The 18,732-nt window shown below is 38.9% G+C and overlaps 2 protein-coding genes across 2 annotated transcripts; both read left to right on the plus strand.

Moving 5' to 3' along the window:
• Positions 1–7,727: 7,727 nt before the first annotated feature.
• LOC105037536 (ABC transporter G family member 5) lies at positions 7,728–10,079 on the plus strand. The gene has a single exon (XM_010913190.4). The coding sequence runs from the start codon at positions 7,821–7,823 to the stop codon at positions 9,828–9,830; it is 2,010 nt and encodes a 669-aa protein (XP_010911492.2). The 5' UTR covers positions 7,728–7,820; the 3' UTR covers positions 9,831–10,079.
• A 4,494-nt stretch (positions 10,080–14,573) lies between these two features.
• On the plus strand, positions 14,574–17,660 carry LOC105037526 (putative pentatricopeptide repeat-containing protein At1g77010, mitochondrial). The gene has a single exon (XM_010913183.4). The coding sequence runs from the start codon at positions 14,650–14,652 to the stop codon at positions 16,693–16,695; it is 2,046 nt and encodes a 681-aa protein (XP_010911485.1). The 5' UTR covers positions 14,574–14,649; the 3' UTR covers positions 16,696–17,660.
• The last annotated feature ends 1,072 nt before the right edge of the window (positions 17,661–18,732 follow it).

Below are 18,732 nucleotides of genomic sequence, written 5' to 3' on the forward strand. Positions count from 1 at the left end.
AGGCCATCAGTGGAGCTCATCTAGCCTGGGCCACAGTCCCTGCTTTTATTCAGGAAAGGATGGGCTAACAGGGAGCAACAAGGGCCTGCAACTGGGAGAAGCAGTAGTTCACCTTGACTACAGCCAATCTGATAAGCACCTTTTGTTCTGCCCCTTTTGATAACTTAACCAGCAATGCTTATTGACTCCTCAATGGTTGTTATATAGCAATAGAACCCCTTTTTGGGATCAATGGAATGGCTAAATTTTTTCTTAAAAAGATGAAAAGGATAAATTAAAGCCGGCAAAGTATGACCTGACCCATCAACCCTATCCATATACACGATCTATTTGGGCTAAATGAGCCTGGGCCGTAACTATATTGATCCATTTGACTTGCTTAACATTCGGGTTATGTTCGAGTTTCTAATATCTGGCCCATTTAATCGATTAAATATCAAATTGGATCAAATAATTTGTTTAATATATTTAACTTATTTGACCTATTTGATATCTATCCAATCTATTTAAAACCTGCTTAACATGTTCCTATCATGTTTAATCTGACCCACTTAATTTATCTAACCCATTTAAATTCATTTAAACCATTAAAAATCCACCTATCTATTTAACTCGTTTAGCACGGTAATTTCACCTGTTTAGTACATAGATCATGGGAGTCGGATAGAATTACCTATTTAATGAATATTGTTAGGCTCATATCTAAATTTTTGACATGTTTAATAAATAGATAAAATTTGAGTTGATAAATTTTTTATCTGATCCATATCCAATCCGATCTGTATTCCAATCCAATCTAACCTGATTGCCACCCCACCCCTTCACTAAATCAGCCGCAATTTACATGTTAGTTATAGAATTTTAAGTAATAGTTTTCTAAAAAAAATAAAATAATTATTCATGTTAGGACATTTTCAAAAGACTTTTTTTTTTTTTTTTCTTGAAAGAAAGGAGGAGAGACCAATTGAATTGTCCACCTCCGGATCCTAGAAGATCGATGAACCTCTCTTATTACCCTTAAAACCTCCCTCTTGTCAGGCAATGGGGCAGACTATTACGATAATGCATTGTATACTTGATAAAAATAAAGATGCTACCCGTGAAAAATATCTCCATTATTTTTTTAAAAAATTTTGATAATCAATTTTTTTTATTTAAAAATGATTGTCTTATTGGCTCTGTACAAGAGAGAGGTCACAATATTGTTTGTTCTTTGCGGCCAACTAAATAACAAGGGTGAGCATCTGATGAAAAGTTCCAAAAGCTTCAAGTGCCGTGCGACACTGCAGGTACCCTCCTCATTACTTTCACTCAAACCTAGCTTCGACCCTTTCAAGCTACCAGCCACCCCGTGAGCACGTCCCATGCATGAACTGGTCCAGTCCAGGACTCGGCAATGGGACCTCACCACATGCAGGCTACCCCACGTGTATGCTGGCATTGTAGCTCCCATCTCCTCCCACCCGCAAAAAGATAAAAACTTTGGTGTCATCTCCCCACCTCTGACCTTTTAGCTGCAGGTAAGGAAAGAGATATATATACTTAATGAAAACAACTAAGAGAAGGGATAAAACAGTACGTCCCCCCCACCTACATGGCCGTAGCCCGTAGATAGATAGATGCCGGGGGATAAGGTCACGAGAGGCTTTTAGAAGTTAGGACTGGTAGACTCTCTCCTGTATGCCTGCCTTCAATTTTTTAGGGGGTGTCCGACTGTCTCGTGAGTATTGATGAGGAATGGGAGTAGCAGGAGACCTGGCAGGAGTTATATATACATATATATAATATAAGGAGGAACAGATAAGTATATATATACTTTGGTTGCTTTGTCGCCATGGAAAAGGCCATGCCTCGAAGCAAGGAGAAATGTAGCCAGTGCTTGTGTACAGATGATGATTTTTGGATCCTTTTGCTGTGACAACTATAATGGAGTTTTTGTTGGACCTTTGGGCTTGCTCTAATCTTAGCTGGTGGCACGAGATGCATGGCATAAATTAGTGTCGACTCCTAGCGATCATGGTTTGAGGGCCATGTGGTGGATTGGGCAATGCATGAGGAAATGGCCAATTGACTTTAAATGAGGGTGGTTGGGATATGAGCTAAGACCACAGATTTGATATATATATATATATATATTTGAGAAAGAAGGGAATGCCAAATTTCCAGGAGGATGCGTGAGGTAGCTAGATATTTTGTTGGTCAAGATAGAAAAACATAATAATTTGGGATTTTTGATTATTAAATGGATCTTAATAATTTAGAGAGATGCTCCACCATGTACATTTTTGAAACTTCCAACTTCTATAATGCATGAGTAGGTGTGCTTTTGGAACTTCTACTGCAGCAAGATAATTGGCCAAGACAAATGTAGAAGCCAAGCTTGCTATAGTTGTTTGCATTATCCAATTGATTACAACAAAAATTCCTTGTGCTGCCTTCTGCTCCAATTTTTTATGATGGCTTTGCAGATCCATGTGCATTGTAGGATCAAGAAACTACTATAAACTGTGCCATATATTGGATGTGATGATTGTTTACATACCCCGCACATTACAAGCAAGAAACTCAATCCATTATTTCTTTTATTAACATATTGTAAATCAACTATACATAGGGCGCTCCTTTATTAACATACGTGTGTATATATATATGCATCGGTAAGATCCTATATACTTATATAGAGCTGATGAACCGAAAAAAAATTTCTCAGTCAATCTTTTCAGATGAGGTCCTGGATTGTTACATAATATCCATTATAATGTATAATCTAGTTTTATCACATCTAGTTGACCTGTGCCACATATCTGATTCATGGATGTAGATTAGATTGTTCTTACCATTGTGGAGCCGACCTACTAGACCAGCCAATATTGCACAAGTTTTTCTGTAAATGGAGGAGGTGGCAGGTCAATTAGACGGCCATCTGTTACGCATATACAAGAAGAATAATGGCAAACTATGTATGCATGAAACAAGGGGCCAGGCACCGTCGGCGGACTTATTGTTCACTTTCCTTGAGGATAACTAAGCTGGTTTTAGCCAATAATTAATGGGGCTAACTACGGGCCCCAATTCTCACATTAGTAGGTCAAGGGAAGAAAAAGTAGAAAACAAACAACCATGGTCTAAAATTATTAAGACACTGGAGGAGCGAGCTTGGCCTTAGCAAGTAATATAGAATGATAGATGGTAATTAAGTAATGCCGGATTTAAAATCATAAGCTATATAGCTGGTCACCATGTGCCACCACACTTTGGAGATAGGGTAGTACTGCCAATATTGTACAAATATTGTCCAGTCTCTCAGCTTTTAGCCCTGTTAAGATCCTTTGGTCAGATGGCAGTTTGTTAATAGCACTACAATATATATGTATAAACTATTTGATATATTCACAATCCATCCAATATTTTTTTTGGCCAACATAGAGTTTCTATTTTGATGAAGGCATCCATTTACTAAAAAGAGATTTTTATCATTGAGAAGAAGTCTACCACATGAGAGCAAACATCATTCCTGCTTCTAAACTTAGAAATTAAGGATTGCAAGATTCTTGTGACAAGAGAAGACAATCTTCCAAGACTGCCATAGCCGGTATTGCAGCTTGATATCATAGCCTTGATGTTGTATTCTTCTGAAGGGTCTGAACTTTTAATTAGAATCACTGTCATGGTAACATGGGCCAAACAGCCTTGATCAATCACGAAATGTACCTTTAGGGTATTCTAGTGTACAAATTATAATGGTGCAACCTACGGTTGTGTAAAATATAGTCACAGAATTAATTTTAAGTTTTCTGCTTGAAAGTGCTTCTTTCCACCTTAAACTTGGGTGGGTCACCTCATTTGAACATGTACCACTGATGAGGGAATGTCTGGATCAAACACTATCAGTTTTAGTTTCATTGTCTTGGGATGGATATATGGATCATATTGCCAAGTAGCAGTAGAAAATGCCTTGATGACCTAAGATTTGTTTTTTTCTTGATCATTATCATGCATTTGAATTCCGATAGGACCACCATGATCTGGCCTCGTCCGCTGTCACACGATGATTACGCTGCATATGATTGATCTAAATGATCAGCCCACATGGTACACAAAGGACAGTGCGAGATCGAAAACGTGTCACTTGGTTGTCCTGCTTGCTGCAATGTGACCCAATTAATTGGCACCCAAGGTTATTACATTGGGGCCAAAATGGAGGCCACATTACAGTGACCAACTGGTGATGCATTGCATCTATCCAGGAGGACAGTATTTTGCACACACTAACGCGACATTTACGTTTGAAACAACGGTAATACTGTGCAGTCCTCATGGACAAGCAGTGGATGAAGATAATTAACTTGTCAGTCCTGGTGATAAACTGTGGTAGAACCTGCAGGTAAAGTTTCTTTCTTGTCAGAAGTTCCCATGCTTTATAAATTAGAGAGCATGAGCAAAATTGCAAGTTATCCAACAGCCATGCATGGTTGATTTATCAAAATGGACTATGACATTGGAGTGCTGGCTAACGTGTGATCATTATCATAATCCAAAAGCCATTTATATGATTACGTTGTATGCTTTCTTTAAATTACCCTTGGACATGCAACAGTGGAAAATGCAGCTAAGGTTGTTATGATCAGTTGATCCAAATCCAACACTCTTTTGTTCTTCTGTTGTTGCATCTGAACAGCTTTCATGTTGTGCCTTCATGCAGGTTCAATGATTTTGACAAGAATTGTATGTAGACATAGATTTGTGAAAGATAGAAATGGTTTCAGGTTACCTGTAATCACATTAGCATGCATCTTACGCAGTCGAAATCAAAATCCTAAGTCGAATATTTAACAACTAAATATTCGATTACTTTTGACTAACTGAGAAATCATCTGTCAACTCATCAATATCGTGTTTGTTCTAATTTCATTGCAAGACCTAACTGCCGTGTCATTTAGCTCCCCCACCAATCAGATCATCAATAGGAGTCATTCGTTGCAAACTAGTGACAACTTAGATGATACTTATTTGATTAGAAGTTTGACATCTAGTTGCGAAAAATTTGATCACAAATGGAAGCAAGTTGTGAAGACTAAGATATTCAATGAGTTAGCTGGCTTTGTTGGATGGACCAAACATTTCATAAAGTAGATATGAGTATGGAACCAAGAAGTTTAGAACTGGACTCTTATTTTATTGAAAGATTAGATCAGGCACCATTTGAAGATAAAGTTTTAATTAGAAAGCATGGGCATATAGTGCATGACAAATTTTGTGATAAGGTGTTCCAATATATATATAATTGATGAATTGAATGAGGGTACCCTTTCTCTTGGACTTTGGTGCTTCGTAAAAGAATCGCACCGATTGGAACTGTTTGTTGCTTATAGAATTGATCAATTTTCTTAGATTACAATGATCTAGGGCTATAGTCACATACACTAGAGACCCCCAATTGCTCCAATTGATCAACAAGACTATGATGGTATACCAAATAATTGTTTATACTCTCATTGGAGAAACACCTACCACCACCCTCTATATAATACTCAACCACCAACAAATCAATCCACTTATGAAAACCATAAATTAAATCAAGCCTCAAAGACTGTAGGAGATAAGTGATCACCTCTTCTCTAACAAGGCTGCTACCATCCAACGAGAACGATAAATCCATGATTGGCCCAAAAGCAGCATATAAATCCTTTATACGAGCCTCCAACAAAGAACCGTTATACACGTATGAATCTCTCTTTTTTCATTTGGACGGCCGAAAGGAGCTGAAGAAAAGTGGTCCACTGATCAAACAGTTTGGAGTTCGGACAAGAAGTTTCAAACAATCTTTGCTGAAACAGGATAAGACCAGATTTGTCCTGTAATCGGTGTATGCTACATGTCACACGAATCGGACGGCTGAGATGGCTGCTATCAGTTGTATTACCCTTGCAACCGCATATAAAGTTTCATGAGAGAATCAATCTTCTCCGGTTCGTGAAAACGATCGACAGTTGATCTGACGTTCCGCATATGATTTTATGCGGGCATGTTTGCATAGAAGAGCAGGGACTTTGGACAGGTTCACGGGTGCGACAGTAGGTTTGTTGTGGGGCCCGCCTCACGATAGACGAGAGGTCACGGGAGGAGTACGGAAGCGAACAAAAGAGCGCTGATCCGCCACGTCAGCGCGTCGAGTTGGGGCCCGGAGATATTTTCACCCCCTCCTCCCCGCCACAAATTTGATTGCGCTTTTTTTGGGCTTCTCAGTTTGTGGATGTCGCTGGAGATGATAGGTCTATTTGTTTGTTGATTTGTTAGAGGATTGGTGAGTTGTGATGAGGTTTTGTATGGTTTCAATTAAGTTCCTGTTTGATGTGCCGGTGGAGTTTTAATGGAGTTGTCTTCATTTTCTTGTCTGATATTTAGTTCTTAATTTAATGGTTAATTAGGGTAATGCACTTAATTAGTTATGTTCTAATGCTTATTAGCAGATTTCTCTACTAAACATAGTCCTGGCTTTCCAAAAGTTAGTATGGCTCGGACGAATTAAAATCTATAGCTATTTGGGGCATTTTTGGTTAGAAAAAGTTGAATTTTGGAGTGAAAATAAGAATAAATGATTCTTATTTTTGTTATTTGATTAGGTGGAGCCTCATTTCTATTCTTTTTTTAGGAAAGAATAAAAATATTTCAATCTTTTAAAATTTAATTTTTATTATTTATTAAAATTTAAATTTTATTTCAATTCTAATTTCAATTCTGAACGCGAATCAAACACAATGAAAGATATAACTATTTAGATTCTCATCCTTATCCATTGTAATTTCAATTCTAATTTTGATTGCAAACTAAAAATATCTTTAATTACCAATGATTTTTCTTTTCTCTATGTCATGGTGACATTTTTAAGTCACTTATTTTTTTTTTATAATCTACATCATATTTTAAATTTATTAGAATGCACCATGTGCAGTCCATATGATTGAGAAACCATGGTGCTTCTATTAAGAGAACCATGAAGCAGTGATGTTTCACCAATTCCTCTTCTCTAAAATTACTATTATATAATGGAATAGATAGACAATTAGACTAATTAAATAATTGATATCTGAGAACCTGTGAGAGCTAAAGCCTCTTCTATATCCTATATCTCCACCACTCTAAGAAAGCTAAACCATGAGATGTGAAATTGGAATTAACTATTCCTAAATTGGGTAAACAAAAGGCACCCACTGAACTAATCTCCTGTGGCATCACAGAAGTTTCCAGCTAATAACATAGGGCTGACATATAACCTGTGGCCCCATTTTTTTTTTTTTTTTGGGTATGAGTGGCCCCAATTAAATATGAGCCACAAACCTCTCATGTGATCCCAGCCAGAAATCCGTAAGGCCACGGGACCACAGGTTCCCCGCGGCAAACAGCCCTCTGGGTAATGCCACTGTCTACTGCCCGTAGCCTAAAGACCAAACTAACCTCCTTCCACCACCCAAAATTACCCTTTCACCCCTCCCTTCCACCCCATTTCGAAGGTGGCATTTTTGTCCGCAACCAAAGAATCACCCGAATAGCGACAAGAAATATAAACGCATTTGGAGACAATGACCCTGACCATGACCTGGAAAACCTTTTGTCTTATCCCACCTCTTGCCCATCAAAATTCTCAACCCCTCCAAGGGTAAAACGGTAAATAAAGGCTAGCTGCTCGGAATCCCATGCCTCGTGCTTTGCTTAAGCTCTCTCTCACATCTCAAAACGTTACAAAGAAGGCAGATAGAACGCAAGGTGGGGTTTTTGGCTTGTGCTTGCGGTGTAGAAAACCTCCCCTTCCCTCCATTCAAATGATGAAAGGTTGTGAGATAGAAGCCAGAGGAATCAACTACCAGATCCAAATCTCAGAGAGAACACATCCCTTCAAAATATGGAGCCGAGAAGAAGAAGATGGTGAAGCAATAAACCATCATGGCCATCAAGTACCATGCAACCTAGAAGTTTTGCCGACCACCAAGGGTAGTAGTTCCAAACTTAGAGTCCGGCAGGTGCTGAAGAACGTTAGCTGCCGTGCCAAGCCATGGGAGATCCTGGCCATCGTCGGCCCCAGCGGCGCGGGCAAGTCCACACTCTTGGAGATCGTCGCCGGCAAGCTGACACCGCCGTCGCCGCCGACCATTCTGATCAACCGGAAGGTCGTCGACAAGTCCGATTTCCGGAAGATCTCAGGCTACGTGACCCAGAGGGACATGCTGTTCCCATTGCTGACGGTGAGAGAGACGCTCATGTTCAGCGCCCGGCTCCGCCTCGGCGGCAGCCTCCCGCCACCCCAGCTGAGCTCCCGGGTGGAGTCCCTCCTAAGGGAGCTCGGACTCTGGAGCGTCGCCGACGCCCGCGTGGGCGACGCCAGCGGCCGCGTCCGGGGGGTCTCCGGCGGGGAGCGGCGAAGGGTGTCCATCGGGGTGGACGTCGTCCACGACCCGAGGGTGCTGATCCTGGACGAGCCCACCTCGGGGCTCGACAGCACGTCGGCGATGCAGATCGTCGACATGCTGAAGACCATGGCGGAGAGCCGTGGCCGGACGGTCATCCTCAGCATCCACCAGCCCGGTTCTCGAATCGTTAAGCTCTTCGGCTCCGTCCTCGTCCTCGCCCATGGCTCCGTCCTGCACCACGGCACCGTTGACCAGCTCAGCTCTCACCTTCGCTCCCTCGGCCTCCAGGTGCCGCTCCAGGTCAACGTCGTCGAGTTCGCCATCCACTCCATCGACGCTCTCCAGCAACATAAACGCCAAGAGACACTAGCAGAACACCATCAACAACAACAGCAGCAGCAGCAAGAACAACGAGAAGCCCAAGAACAACCACTGCTTCTGCTCCCAAAGAAAGGAGAAGGAATAGATCAAGGAAGGAGAGATAGGTGCACGCTCCAACAACTCTTCCATCAACACAAAATAGTCGACGAGGAATCGCTCGCCGGGTTCGACCTCTCCTACGATTATCCAAACTCAAGGTCTCAAGAGGTAGCCATCCTCACACATCGGTTCTTGAAGAATGTTTTCCGAACGAAGGAGCTCTTCGCGTGCCGGACGATCCAGATGCTGGTCTCCGGGCTCGTCCTCGGCTCGATATTCTTCGACCTCAAAGATGATAAGGTCCTAGAGAGAGTAGGCCTCTTTGCCTTCATTCTAACTTTCTTGCTCTCTTGCACCACTGAAGCACTACCGATATTTCTTCAAGAGAGGGAGATTCTTATGAAGGAGACCTCCAGTGGGAGCTACAGAGTATCTTCCTACGTGGTGGCCAATGGGCTAGTCTTCTTGCCATTCCTCTTCATATTAGCCATTCTCTTCTCAGTGCCTCTCTACTGGCTCGTCGGGCTCAACCGGAGTTTTACTGCGTTCATGTACTTCTTGCTCTTGATATGGCTCATTCTATACACGGCCAACTCGGTGGTGGTGTGCTTCAGCGCTCTCGTGCCCAACTTTATAGTCGGCAACTCTTTGATCTCGGGTGTGATGGGGTCGTTCTTTCTGTTCTCCGGCTACTTCATAAGAAAGAAGGCGATGCCCAGCTACTGGGTCTTTATGCACTTCATTTCTTTGTTCAAGTATCCGTTTGAAAGCTTCTTGGTGAATGAGTTCTCGGACCCGGGGAGGTGCGTGGAACATGAGATGGGGTTGTGTGTATTGAGAGGAGAGGATCTTCTAAGTGAGGAAGGGCTGGGGGAGGAGAGCAGGTGGAGGAATGTGGTGGTGATGGTGTGCTTCATCTTGGCTTATAGGTTCTTCTCGTATCTCATACTGAGGTGCAGGTGCCGGTGTGTCCAAAAGGGTGGGCTCAAAAGAGCTCTGATTTGATAGCCATGGTCCCTCTCTCACTCTCCTTTTCTTCTTTTTCTTTTCTTTCTCATTTCAATTGTCTCTATCATACTATCGTCTCTATCAATAAGACTGTGAATGCTTGTGGTCAGTATAGCAGCTTACTTGTCTCTCTTTGGTTGGGTCGTGAGCAATATAGGAGATTCTCTTGTTTATGGTGTTGGGCTGTTAACTAGGGTTAACATCTTCTCAGATGGTGTAATGTTCATGGCAGGAAACTTTTTGCAAGGTTGCTTCTCGATTCTGGAGTACTCCACTTACAAATTTTGAACTTTTTTTAAGGAAAAAATTACTACGGAAATTTAGAGTTGATGTGCTTTGAAAGTCACGGGAGTTTGTTTGATTTGTAGGCAGGAGTTGGCAATTTTCGATTTTGGACCCAGCCAGAGCCCACCACTATAACCAGGTATGGTCATGGCCATCTCAGGACTCAGAAGACTCAGGGCCTACCGTGAGGACGTTCTTTGGTAGGAACGTTACGGGCCGGTACAATAGTTGCATTTGTTATTATTAAATTATGTCGTAATCCTGTAATTATTATCCACAGCCAATTGTACTTAATTATATGTCCTTTGAGCTAGGAGACATGTTTCCTGAAATTTAAGTAGCCGGCATTTTTAAAATTTTCTTTTAAATGAAAGGAATACGTGTCTACAATTGAAACTGATACGGGAATAACTCGCTATGATGCATGTATATATCAATGGAGTTGTTAGAAAGTTAGTTCTTTCGTAGTCACAGTCACATCTTACTTTTCTTCCTTTTTTTCTTCCAGGACTTCTCGTTGAAAGGAACGTGGAAACGCTTAAGATGAGTTAGAAAGTAATGAGGAGGCCATTTAAGTTTTTACGCATAGAAAAGTTTTTTTTTTTTTTTTCTCTCTTTTTTTAGAATAAAAAATAGAGATAAAAATGATATGGATATTATCCATTCAAATTTATTTTCACATCTGATTAATATGAATATGAATAAAAATTTTAGAATTCGAATAATATTTATATTCATATTTCGTTTAAAAAAATAGATATAAATATGAATAAACAACTATTCGATCCGTATTTGAATATCCAAATTTATATATAATTTTATATATCATTTATTAATTTTTTAAAAAAATAAACAATATGTAAACATATTATTAACTTAATTTATCATATATTTAGTAATATCTTTGATTTTATAGTTATAAAATTTAATTATTTAAGTTATATATGTAATTATATCTATAATTATATCTATATTTTTAATATTTGAATTATATCCGTATCTATTTAAAATAAATATGAATATAAATATTTTTATCCGAATAATATTCGTATCTATATTTATATTCATCACAAAATAAATATGGATATAAATATATTTATATTTTTTCTTTCAGGACTTCTCGTTGAAAGGAACGTGGAAACGTTTAAGATGAGTTAGAAAGTAATGAGGAGGCCATTAAGTTTTTACGCATAGAAAAGCTTTTTTTTTTTCTCTCTTTAGAATAAAAAATAGGAAGGGAAGTGATATATGTATTATCCATTCAAATTTATTTTCATATATAATTAATATAAATATGAATAAAAATTTTAGAATTCGAATAGTATCTATATTCATATTTCGTTAAAAAAAATAAATATGAATATGAATAAATAACTATTCGATCCGTATTTGAATATCCGAATCTATATATAATTTTATATAATTTTATATATTATTTATTAATTTTTTTAAAAAATAAACAATATGTAAACATATTATTAACTTGATTTATCATATATTTAGTAATATCTTTGATTTTATAATTATAAAATTTAATTATTTAAATTATATCTGTAATTATATCTGTAATTATATCTGTAATTATATCTATACTTTCAATATCCAAATTATATCCGTATCCATTTAAAATAAATATGGATATAAATATTTTTATCCGAATAATATTCGTATCTACATTTGTATTCATCACAAAATAAATATAGATATGGATATATTTGTATTCGATTCGTACCTAATCCGATTTTAACCCTAATGAAAAAGTAATTTTATCCATGGGACTTCCTCGCATACTATCATAAAAAATATAAGAGACAGTATATAAGTTGTTTATCTCGTTATCCTTGCAATTTTTGTATTTATAAAGACCCTCATTAATGGAGGATTTTATTTGACTGGAAAAGCTGTTTTTATCCATATGAAGCCGGTTCATTATCATGGAAACATAATATATTTTTTGAGGAAAGTAAAAATATAGTGTGTGTGTGTGTGTATTATATCACTTATTTATTTTGTATTCTTGTAATATTTTGCAACTATAAAGTTTTTTAAATCCTATGTGAATGGAGCAAGTTACTATTCATTGACAGCCATGAGAGTTTTGCCCTGAAGATAAATAGGAAAGGTGATTTGGGCAGCGAGAACCCAACTCTTTCAATTATTTTAGATAACGTAAATCATACACATCGAAAATAGATTTTTTTAAATAAAATATTAAAAATAAGATTTGCTGTCTAGGTATCTGACCCCGTATAGATATCAAAATATTACTATATATCTGATACAGAGGTTGATTCGACATATCAAGCGTCAATACATCCTCGATCTATGCTACATATCGGTATGAGAAATCTTGGTTAAAAGAAATAGGAATGCTCGAATATTCTATACTTCCTTCCATTTTAAAACTCTTGAGAGGACCCTATCAAACTACAACTTATCTGGCCTCCATCCAAAACAGACCTTAGGTAAGTCCATTAATTTGAATGGTACATGGTTAACCAAGCCAATAGCTGTTGGCACTGTTAGTTAACAGCATTCTTCTAAAGCTCATCTTTAGAAGAGTTATGGGGTTCAAATTTGGGGGATCTCATTAATTCCCATGGAATTACAGAAAAATAGACTAAAAAAAAAAGCTCATTTAACCCTTTAATGGCAATTTCAATCTGGTATGACATTGTGATGAGTGAAAATTAGGTGAGCGGAACCTATTGAAGGCGTACGAGAGATTGGGACCAATCATCCAAAAAATGAGAGGTGGATGGTTATTGAACATAGAAAAAGTGGGGAGAAATTGGACATGCGAAGAAATAGGGAAAGTGATGTATTATTATGATTAGTTTCAGATAGATACAGAGTCTTGTAATTATTGCCTCTCGTTATCAAATTTAAAAAAGACAAATATTAGATTAATTATTTTTCACCAAAAAATAATAAGATTAATTCTTTTTGAAACTTGGTCTCCTAATCTCGTAAAAACTTTCAATCTTAATCAACATCCTCCATGTGTTACATCTATTTCTTTTGGGTCTTCATATGAGTGGTTAAAATTCACTTTACTGAAGCATAGATAATGATAACTTTGAAGTTAACAATAACAAGAAATAAGATTGCGAATAGTCTATGCTAGGAAGAGAAATGCTTTGCCGCTTTTTGGTGGCTATTAGCATAAAAAATTTCCGAGGTCCATTTGATTCTAGATTGGCAACTTACTATTCAACCATCTTTGTGTGTTGCAACAAATCTCACAAGCCGCACTACATAGGGGAATATTTTTGTGTGTATAGAGCAAGCACCCATATAATTAATATACTGGGAAATATAAATTGTCATAACTTACAAATCAAAGATTGACGCATCATTTGACTGGAATGCACTACTTAGGGATATTTTATGTAATAACCTAAAATATCATTCAAAAAAATTACTCAAAAGTATTATGATAAATAAGATTTAAAAAAAAGATAAATCTTTATAGTAAATACTATAATGCAGCACTTATATTCATGTAAACTTCCATGCCGATATGGTGCTCTATGATTCAACCATGTTGTTGTCAATCCCATCTAGTTGCACGCATATCCTCATGCCAATATGGCCCTCAGAACTGAATGATTAGGTCTTTCAATAGGCTTGGCCCATTCATGGCTTGAAAGTTTCCCTATTCAAGTGCACAACCCGCAACAAGATCCAACCTAAGCAATTCTTTTTGTTTAGACTTGATCTTTAATGAGAAGAAAAGAAAAAAAAAATTAAAAAATTAAAAAAAAAAAAGAAAGAGGGGGGAGGAGGGGGGCTCCAAAAGTAAAATCGGCAAAATATGATCCAACTTGTCAATCCGATCCATGTTCAATCCGCCATATGCAAGTTTGGATTTAGACCGAACAGATTCAAGTCATAAACAGGATGACTCGTTTAATATCTTTAATATTTAAGTTAGATTTATGTTTCATATATCTGACTCGTTTAACCTGTTTAATATTCAGATTAGGTTGAGTCAAATAACCTGTTTCACCCATTTAACACATTTAAGGTCTATTTAACCTATTTAAAATCTGCTTAATATATTTCTGACATATTTAACCTGATCTATTTAGTCCATTTAATCCATTAAAAATCTATTTAATCTATTTAATCTATTTAATCTAATCTGATATATTTAATAAATGAATTAAGCGGATCAGATCGGATTACCTATTTAATAAAGAGATCAAATTCATGTTTGAATTTTTGATCTATTTAATAAATAGATCAAATTTAAATTGATAATTTTTTGATCTAATCTATATTGATTCAATGTGTATCTTATCCAGTCCGATCTAATTGCCACCTTTATCTTGGGCGGAGGGGGTGGTGGTGTGCTGGGGCGGAACTTGGGCTGAGAAGGCCTAGCTCTAACCCCAGGCTCAAAAAATGCCTTGGTTCAAACCATCAAAGCCCGGCCCATTGACACCCTTGGAGAAGCAAATGCAGTGGAAGGGCTGTCGGGGTGGTTGGCCACCTATTGTGGCACCAAGGATGATCTCTGGCTCCCATGACCGTCGACCTCCACTTATGCACCTACTGGCTTCGCTCATGCGTCGCCCCCCGCTTCCGCTCCCAAGGGCAGCAGCTCCACCAGCTCCTCTTCAAGTCTGGCCACGCCTCCTCCCTCTTCGCCTCCAACTGCCTCCTCCAAATGTACGCCCGCTGCGGCCCTGACCTCACCGACTCCCGTCGCCTGTTCGACGAAATGCCCCACCGAAACTGCTTTTCCTGGAACCTACTCCTAGATGCCTGCCTCAAGTTAGGCGATCGCGCTGCTGCGCTAGAACTGTTCGACTCTATGTCCGAAAGGAACACCTTCTCATGGAATGCCATCGTCACTGGCCTTGTGAGATACGGCGATCTGGAGAACGCCCGGCGCTTGTTTGAAGAGATGCCGATGAGGGATGCTGTTGCCTGCAATGCGGTCATTCATGGGTATGCCCGCAAAGGCCAAGTGCATGAAGCTTTTCGCTTGTTTAAAGAGATGGGTTCGCATTTCGTGGGACCTTCGTCACCATGCAACGATGGTTTTGTGCTGGCAACGGTCCTCAGTGCCTGCGCTGATCACGTGGCTCATGATTTCGGCAAACAGATCCATGCACGTATTGTCATGAGCCAGGTGGACCTGGATACCGTCCTGGGTAGCACACTTGTCAACATGTATGCAAAGTGTGAGGATTTTGATAGTGCTTGTTTAGTTTTGGACTCAATGCTGGAACCTGATGACTTCTCTTTGTCAGCTTTGATTTCGGGCTATGCAGACCATGGAAGTTTGGTGGATGCGAGAAAGGTGTTTGACAAGAGAGAGAATCCTGGTGTTGTTTTGTGGAATTCTATAATTAATGGTTATGTCATTAATGATCAAGGAGAAGAAGCATTGCATCTTTTTAGAAGGATGAGGAGGGAAGGAGTCATGCCGGATTCATCAACTCTTGTGAGTCTTCTTGGTGCTTCTATGAGTTTTGGTGAGCTAGAATATGGGAAACAACTGCATGCTTGTTGTTGCAGACATGGACTTATAGAAAATATAGTTGTTGCAAGTGCTCTCATAGACTCTTACTCCAAGTCTGGCTACTGGGAGGATGCTTGCAAGGTTTTCAGTGAGCTCAAAGTGCATGACACGGTTGTACTCAACTCTATGATCAATGTATACTCAAACTGCGGGAGGATTGTAGAAGCAAGGCGGGTCTTCAAGTCAATTCCCAGCAAAAGTTTGATCTCGTGGAATTCAATGATAGTGGGCAACAGCCAGAATGGTTGTGCCGTCGAGGCATTGGAGGTCTTCAGTGAGATGCATCGGCTGGATCTTAGGCTTGATAAAGTGGCTTTGGCTAGTGCAGTGAGTGCTTGCGCAAGCATTTGTTTACTTGGTCTTGGAGAACAGATATTTGCTCAGGCTACTTTAGTTGGCCTTGAGTCAGATGTTGTAATCTCTTCTTCAATTATTGATCTCTATTGTAAATGTGGTGGTGTCAGTCAGGGGCGGAGGCTCTTCAATGAAATGAGGAATTTTGATGTAGTTCTATGGAACTCAATGTTGATGGGATATGCATCAAATGGGTATGGAATTGAAGTTCTTGAGCTCTTTGAAACAATGAGAAATGCAGGAGTGAGCCCAAATGTGGTGACCTTTATTGCTCTCCTTTCTGGTTGCTGCCACTGTGGACTAATTGAGGAAGGATTAAGATGGTTTCATAGGATGAAGGGAGACTATGGTATTGAACCAGTTGTTGAACATTACTCATGCATTGTTGATTTGTTAGTGCGTGCAGGTCGACTTAAGGAAGCAGTTGATTTCATTGATACAATGCCCTTTGAGACTGATGCTAGCATGTGGACATCAGTGCTTGGAGGATGCAAGGCTCATGGAGATGAGGCTTTAGGAAATAAGGTGGCTGAGAAGCTTATTGAGCTTAATCCTCAGCATTCTGGCTCTTATGTGCAGTTATCTAGCATATATGCTGCTCAGGGCGATTGGGAGAGTTCAGTACAAGTTAGACAAATGATGCATGAAAGAAGGATTAAAAAGAATCCTGGTTTCAGTTGGATCTGACAGTTGCACAGGAAATTTTTTGCATGCATTTCAAAACAATGAGAAAATTGGAAGGTTAATGTGATCAAAGGATATGCTCCATGATAACATATCTACAGTGCACAATGAAGTTATGAGCTGAATATAAGGTAAAATTGTAAGATGTTGACTATGACAGAGACTGACCAGGCACAAGCACAACATTAGTGACAGTTGCTTGACTTGAGCTCTGAAAAAATGTTGGCAGTCTCTATCGGTTGAGTGCTCTCTCTTCCATAAACATTCTGTGAGAAAGGCAGCAGTTGAAATCAGAGATCCCCTGGTACCAAGAGACTAATCTCCGTGGCTGCCAAATAATCTCTGCTTTTCATTGATAATGTTATCGATGATGTGACAACTGATAGAGAAAAAAGTGGATCCTTTTTTGTGGAGTTTGAAAGTAGTGTGTTATGTAGCAGACCAACGGGATAATTGGAAAGATCGTCAGACATCAATGAAGTTTCTTTTGTGAAAATCTTGTTATGTTATTGCTGCAAGTTAACAAAACGAGAGTTGATGGATTGGAGAGGCACAAAATGTTTCATTATGGAATCAAATAATAGAGTGCTGCTTGTGCCACAAGGTTTCGTTATGGAACATCAAAGGGCTTGGTTCATAGGAAGAGCAATGGTGGAAAAAAAGGAATTAGTGGAAGAACAGTTATCATCTTCTGTGAACAGCTGTAATATAACAATACTGGTTTTCCTTTTGCTTGAAGGTAGGGGACATCCGTCAAGGAGATTGGAGAGGCATAAGAAATCATTATGAAGAAGCAGAGATCAGTTACAGCTTGGAATGGAAAAAGTAGGATGGAAGAACATTTAGAATACTGGCTCTCAGTTCATATCTTTAGATTGAAAAGCACACATGTTGTATATGTATCAAGACTAAACAACCTTTCTCACAAGGTTTAATTATTTATTTTAACCATTCATTGGATACTCTAACAAACGGAGAATTTTGTTACCATTATTTTTTTTGCATCGATTTGGGAATTCAGTGTTAATAGAAAATTACTTATTTCTATTAAATATGCTATCTATTTTCTTCTTCCAACTCTTGTAATTGAAGTGGAACTAGCTCTGGTATTGTATGAGCAACCTAAGTGCATGTATGATTTCTGTACCTTTAAGTGTACCAACATTACCAACAACATAGAAACAAGAGTTTCAGTGAAAGTTTTGAGAAACAAGTTTTATCTTCTGATATGCCTAATTTTCTATGATGATCATGAGATGCTGGCAAACCGTACATGATAGATATATTTTCTATGAAGAAGTTAGCTAACCTCAAAATGTCCATGTAGCAAACCAGCTTACTCTGATGTCCATATTTCAGTTGCCTCTAATTGCAAAGGTAATTCTCATTCTTGCTTGGCAGCATACCCATTAGCTTCCATCCATAACAGGCTACAAATATATATCCAAGAAAAACAAGTTCCCTAAATCCCCTGTTAGAATGGATCAACTAGGTTTTAGAAACCCATAAACAAGATGGCGTGAGGTCCCTTTTTTTTTTGTTGATAAGTCGGAGAGTTCATACTATTTTAGTATGAATACAACTCAAAAGATTAGAACAAAGATATACCACAAAGACATCTGCAAAACAGATGCATCAGTCCAACTGCCTCCTCTTGAGTGGTCAGTGACATAGCTAGTAGCCCGATCTCCAGTATTGTTTGTTTCGCAATAGATGTATCTGATGTCTATGGAGATGCATCCCACCAGCAAACTCTAGATATCTCAGACTATCAAGTTAGAGACTATAGCCCCTTCCCCCCACTCTCCTCTTCCCGCCCCCCCTCCATATCCAACCCACCATCATTGTCAAGTCCCCCTCCATCACCAGCTGGTCAGCCTTGAGAGTCTGCCTTTGCATCAGTGATGCCCTTGTAGGTAGCTCGTAACTTCACTTCGAAAATGGTGGTCCTAAATAGATGGATCCTGCTAGCTGCAATGAACCTAAATTCAGGACCTCGGATCACAAATCCAGCTCCATTGCTATTGCTAATCACGTGGT

The sequence above is a fragment of the Elaeis guineensis genome, chromosome 1 (genome assembly GCF_000442705.2).
Source record: "Elaeis guineensis isolate ETL-2024a chromosome 1, EG11, whole genome shotgun sequence".
NCBI classification, from domain to species: Eukaryota; Viridiplantae; Streptophyta; class Magnoliopsida; order Arecales; family Arecaceae; genus Elaeis; species Elaeis guineensis.

What these genes read in the sequence shown, in the direction of transcription:
- LOC105037536 (XM_010913190.4), top strand. Translation starts at nt 7,821, where the DNA reads ATGATGAAAGGTTGTGAGATAGAAGCCAGAGGAATCAACTACCAGATC.
- LOC105037526 (XM_010913183.4), top strand. Translation starts at nt 14,650, where the DNA reads ATGACCGTCGACCTCCACTTATGCACCTACTGGCTTCGCTCATGCGTC.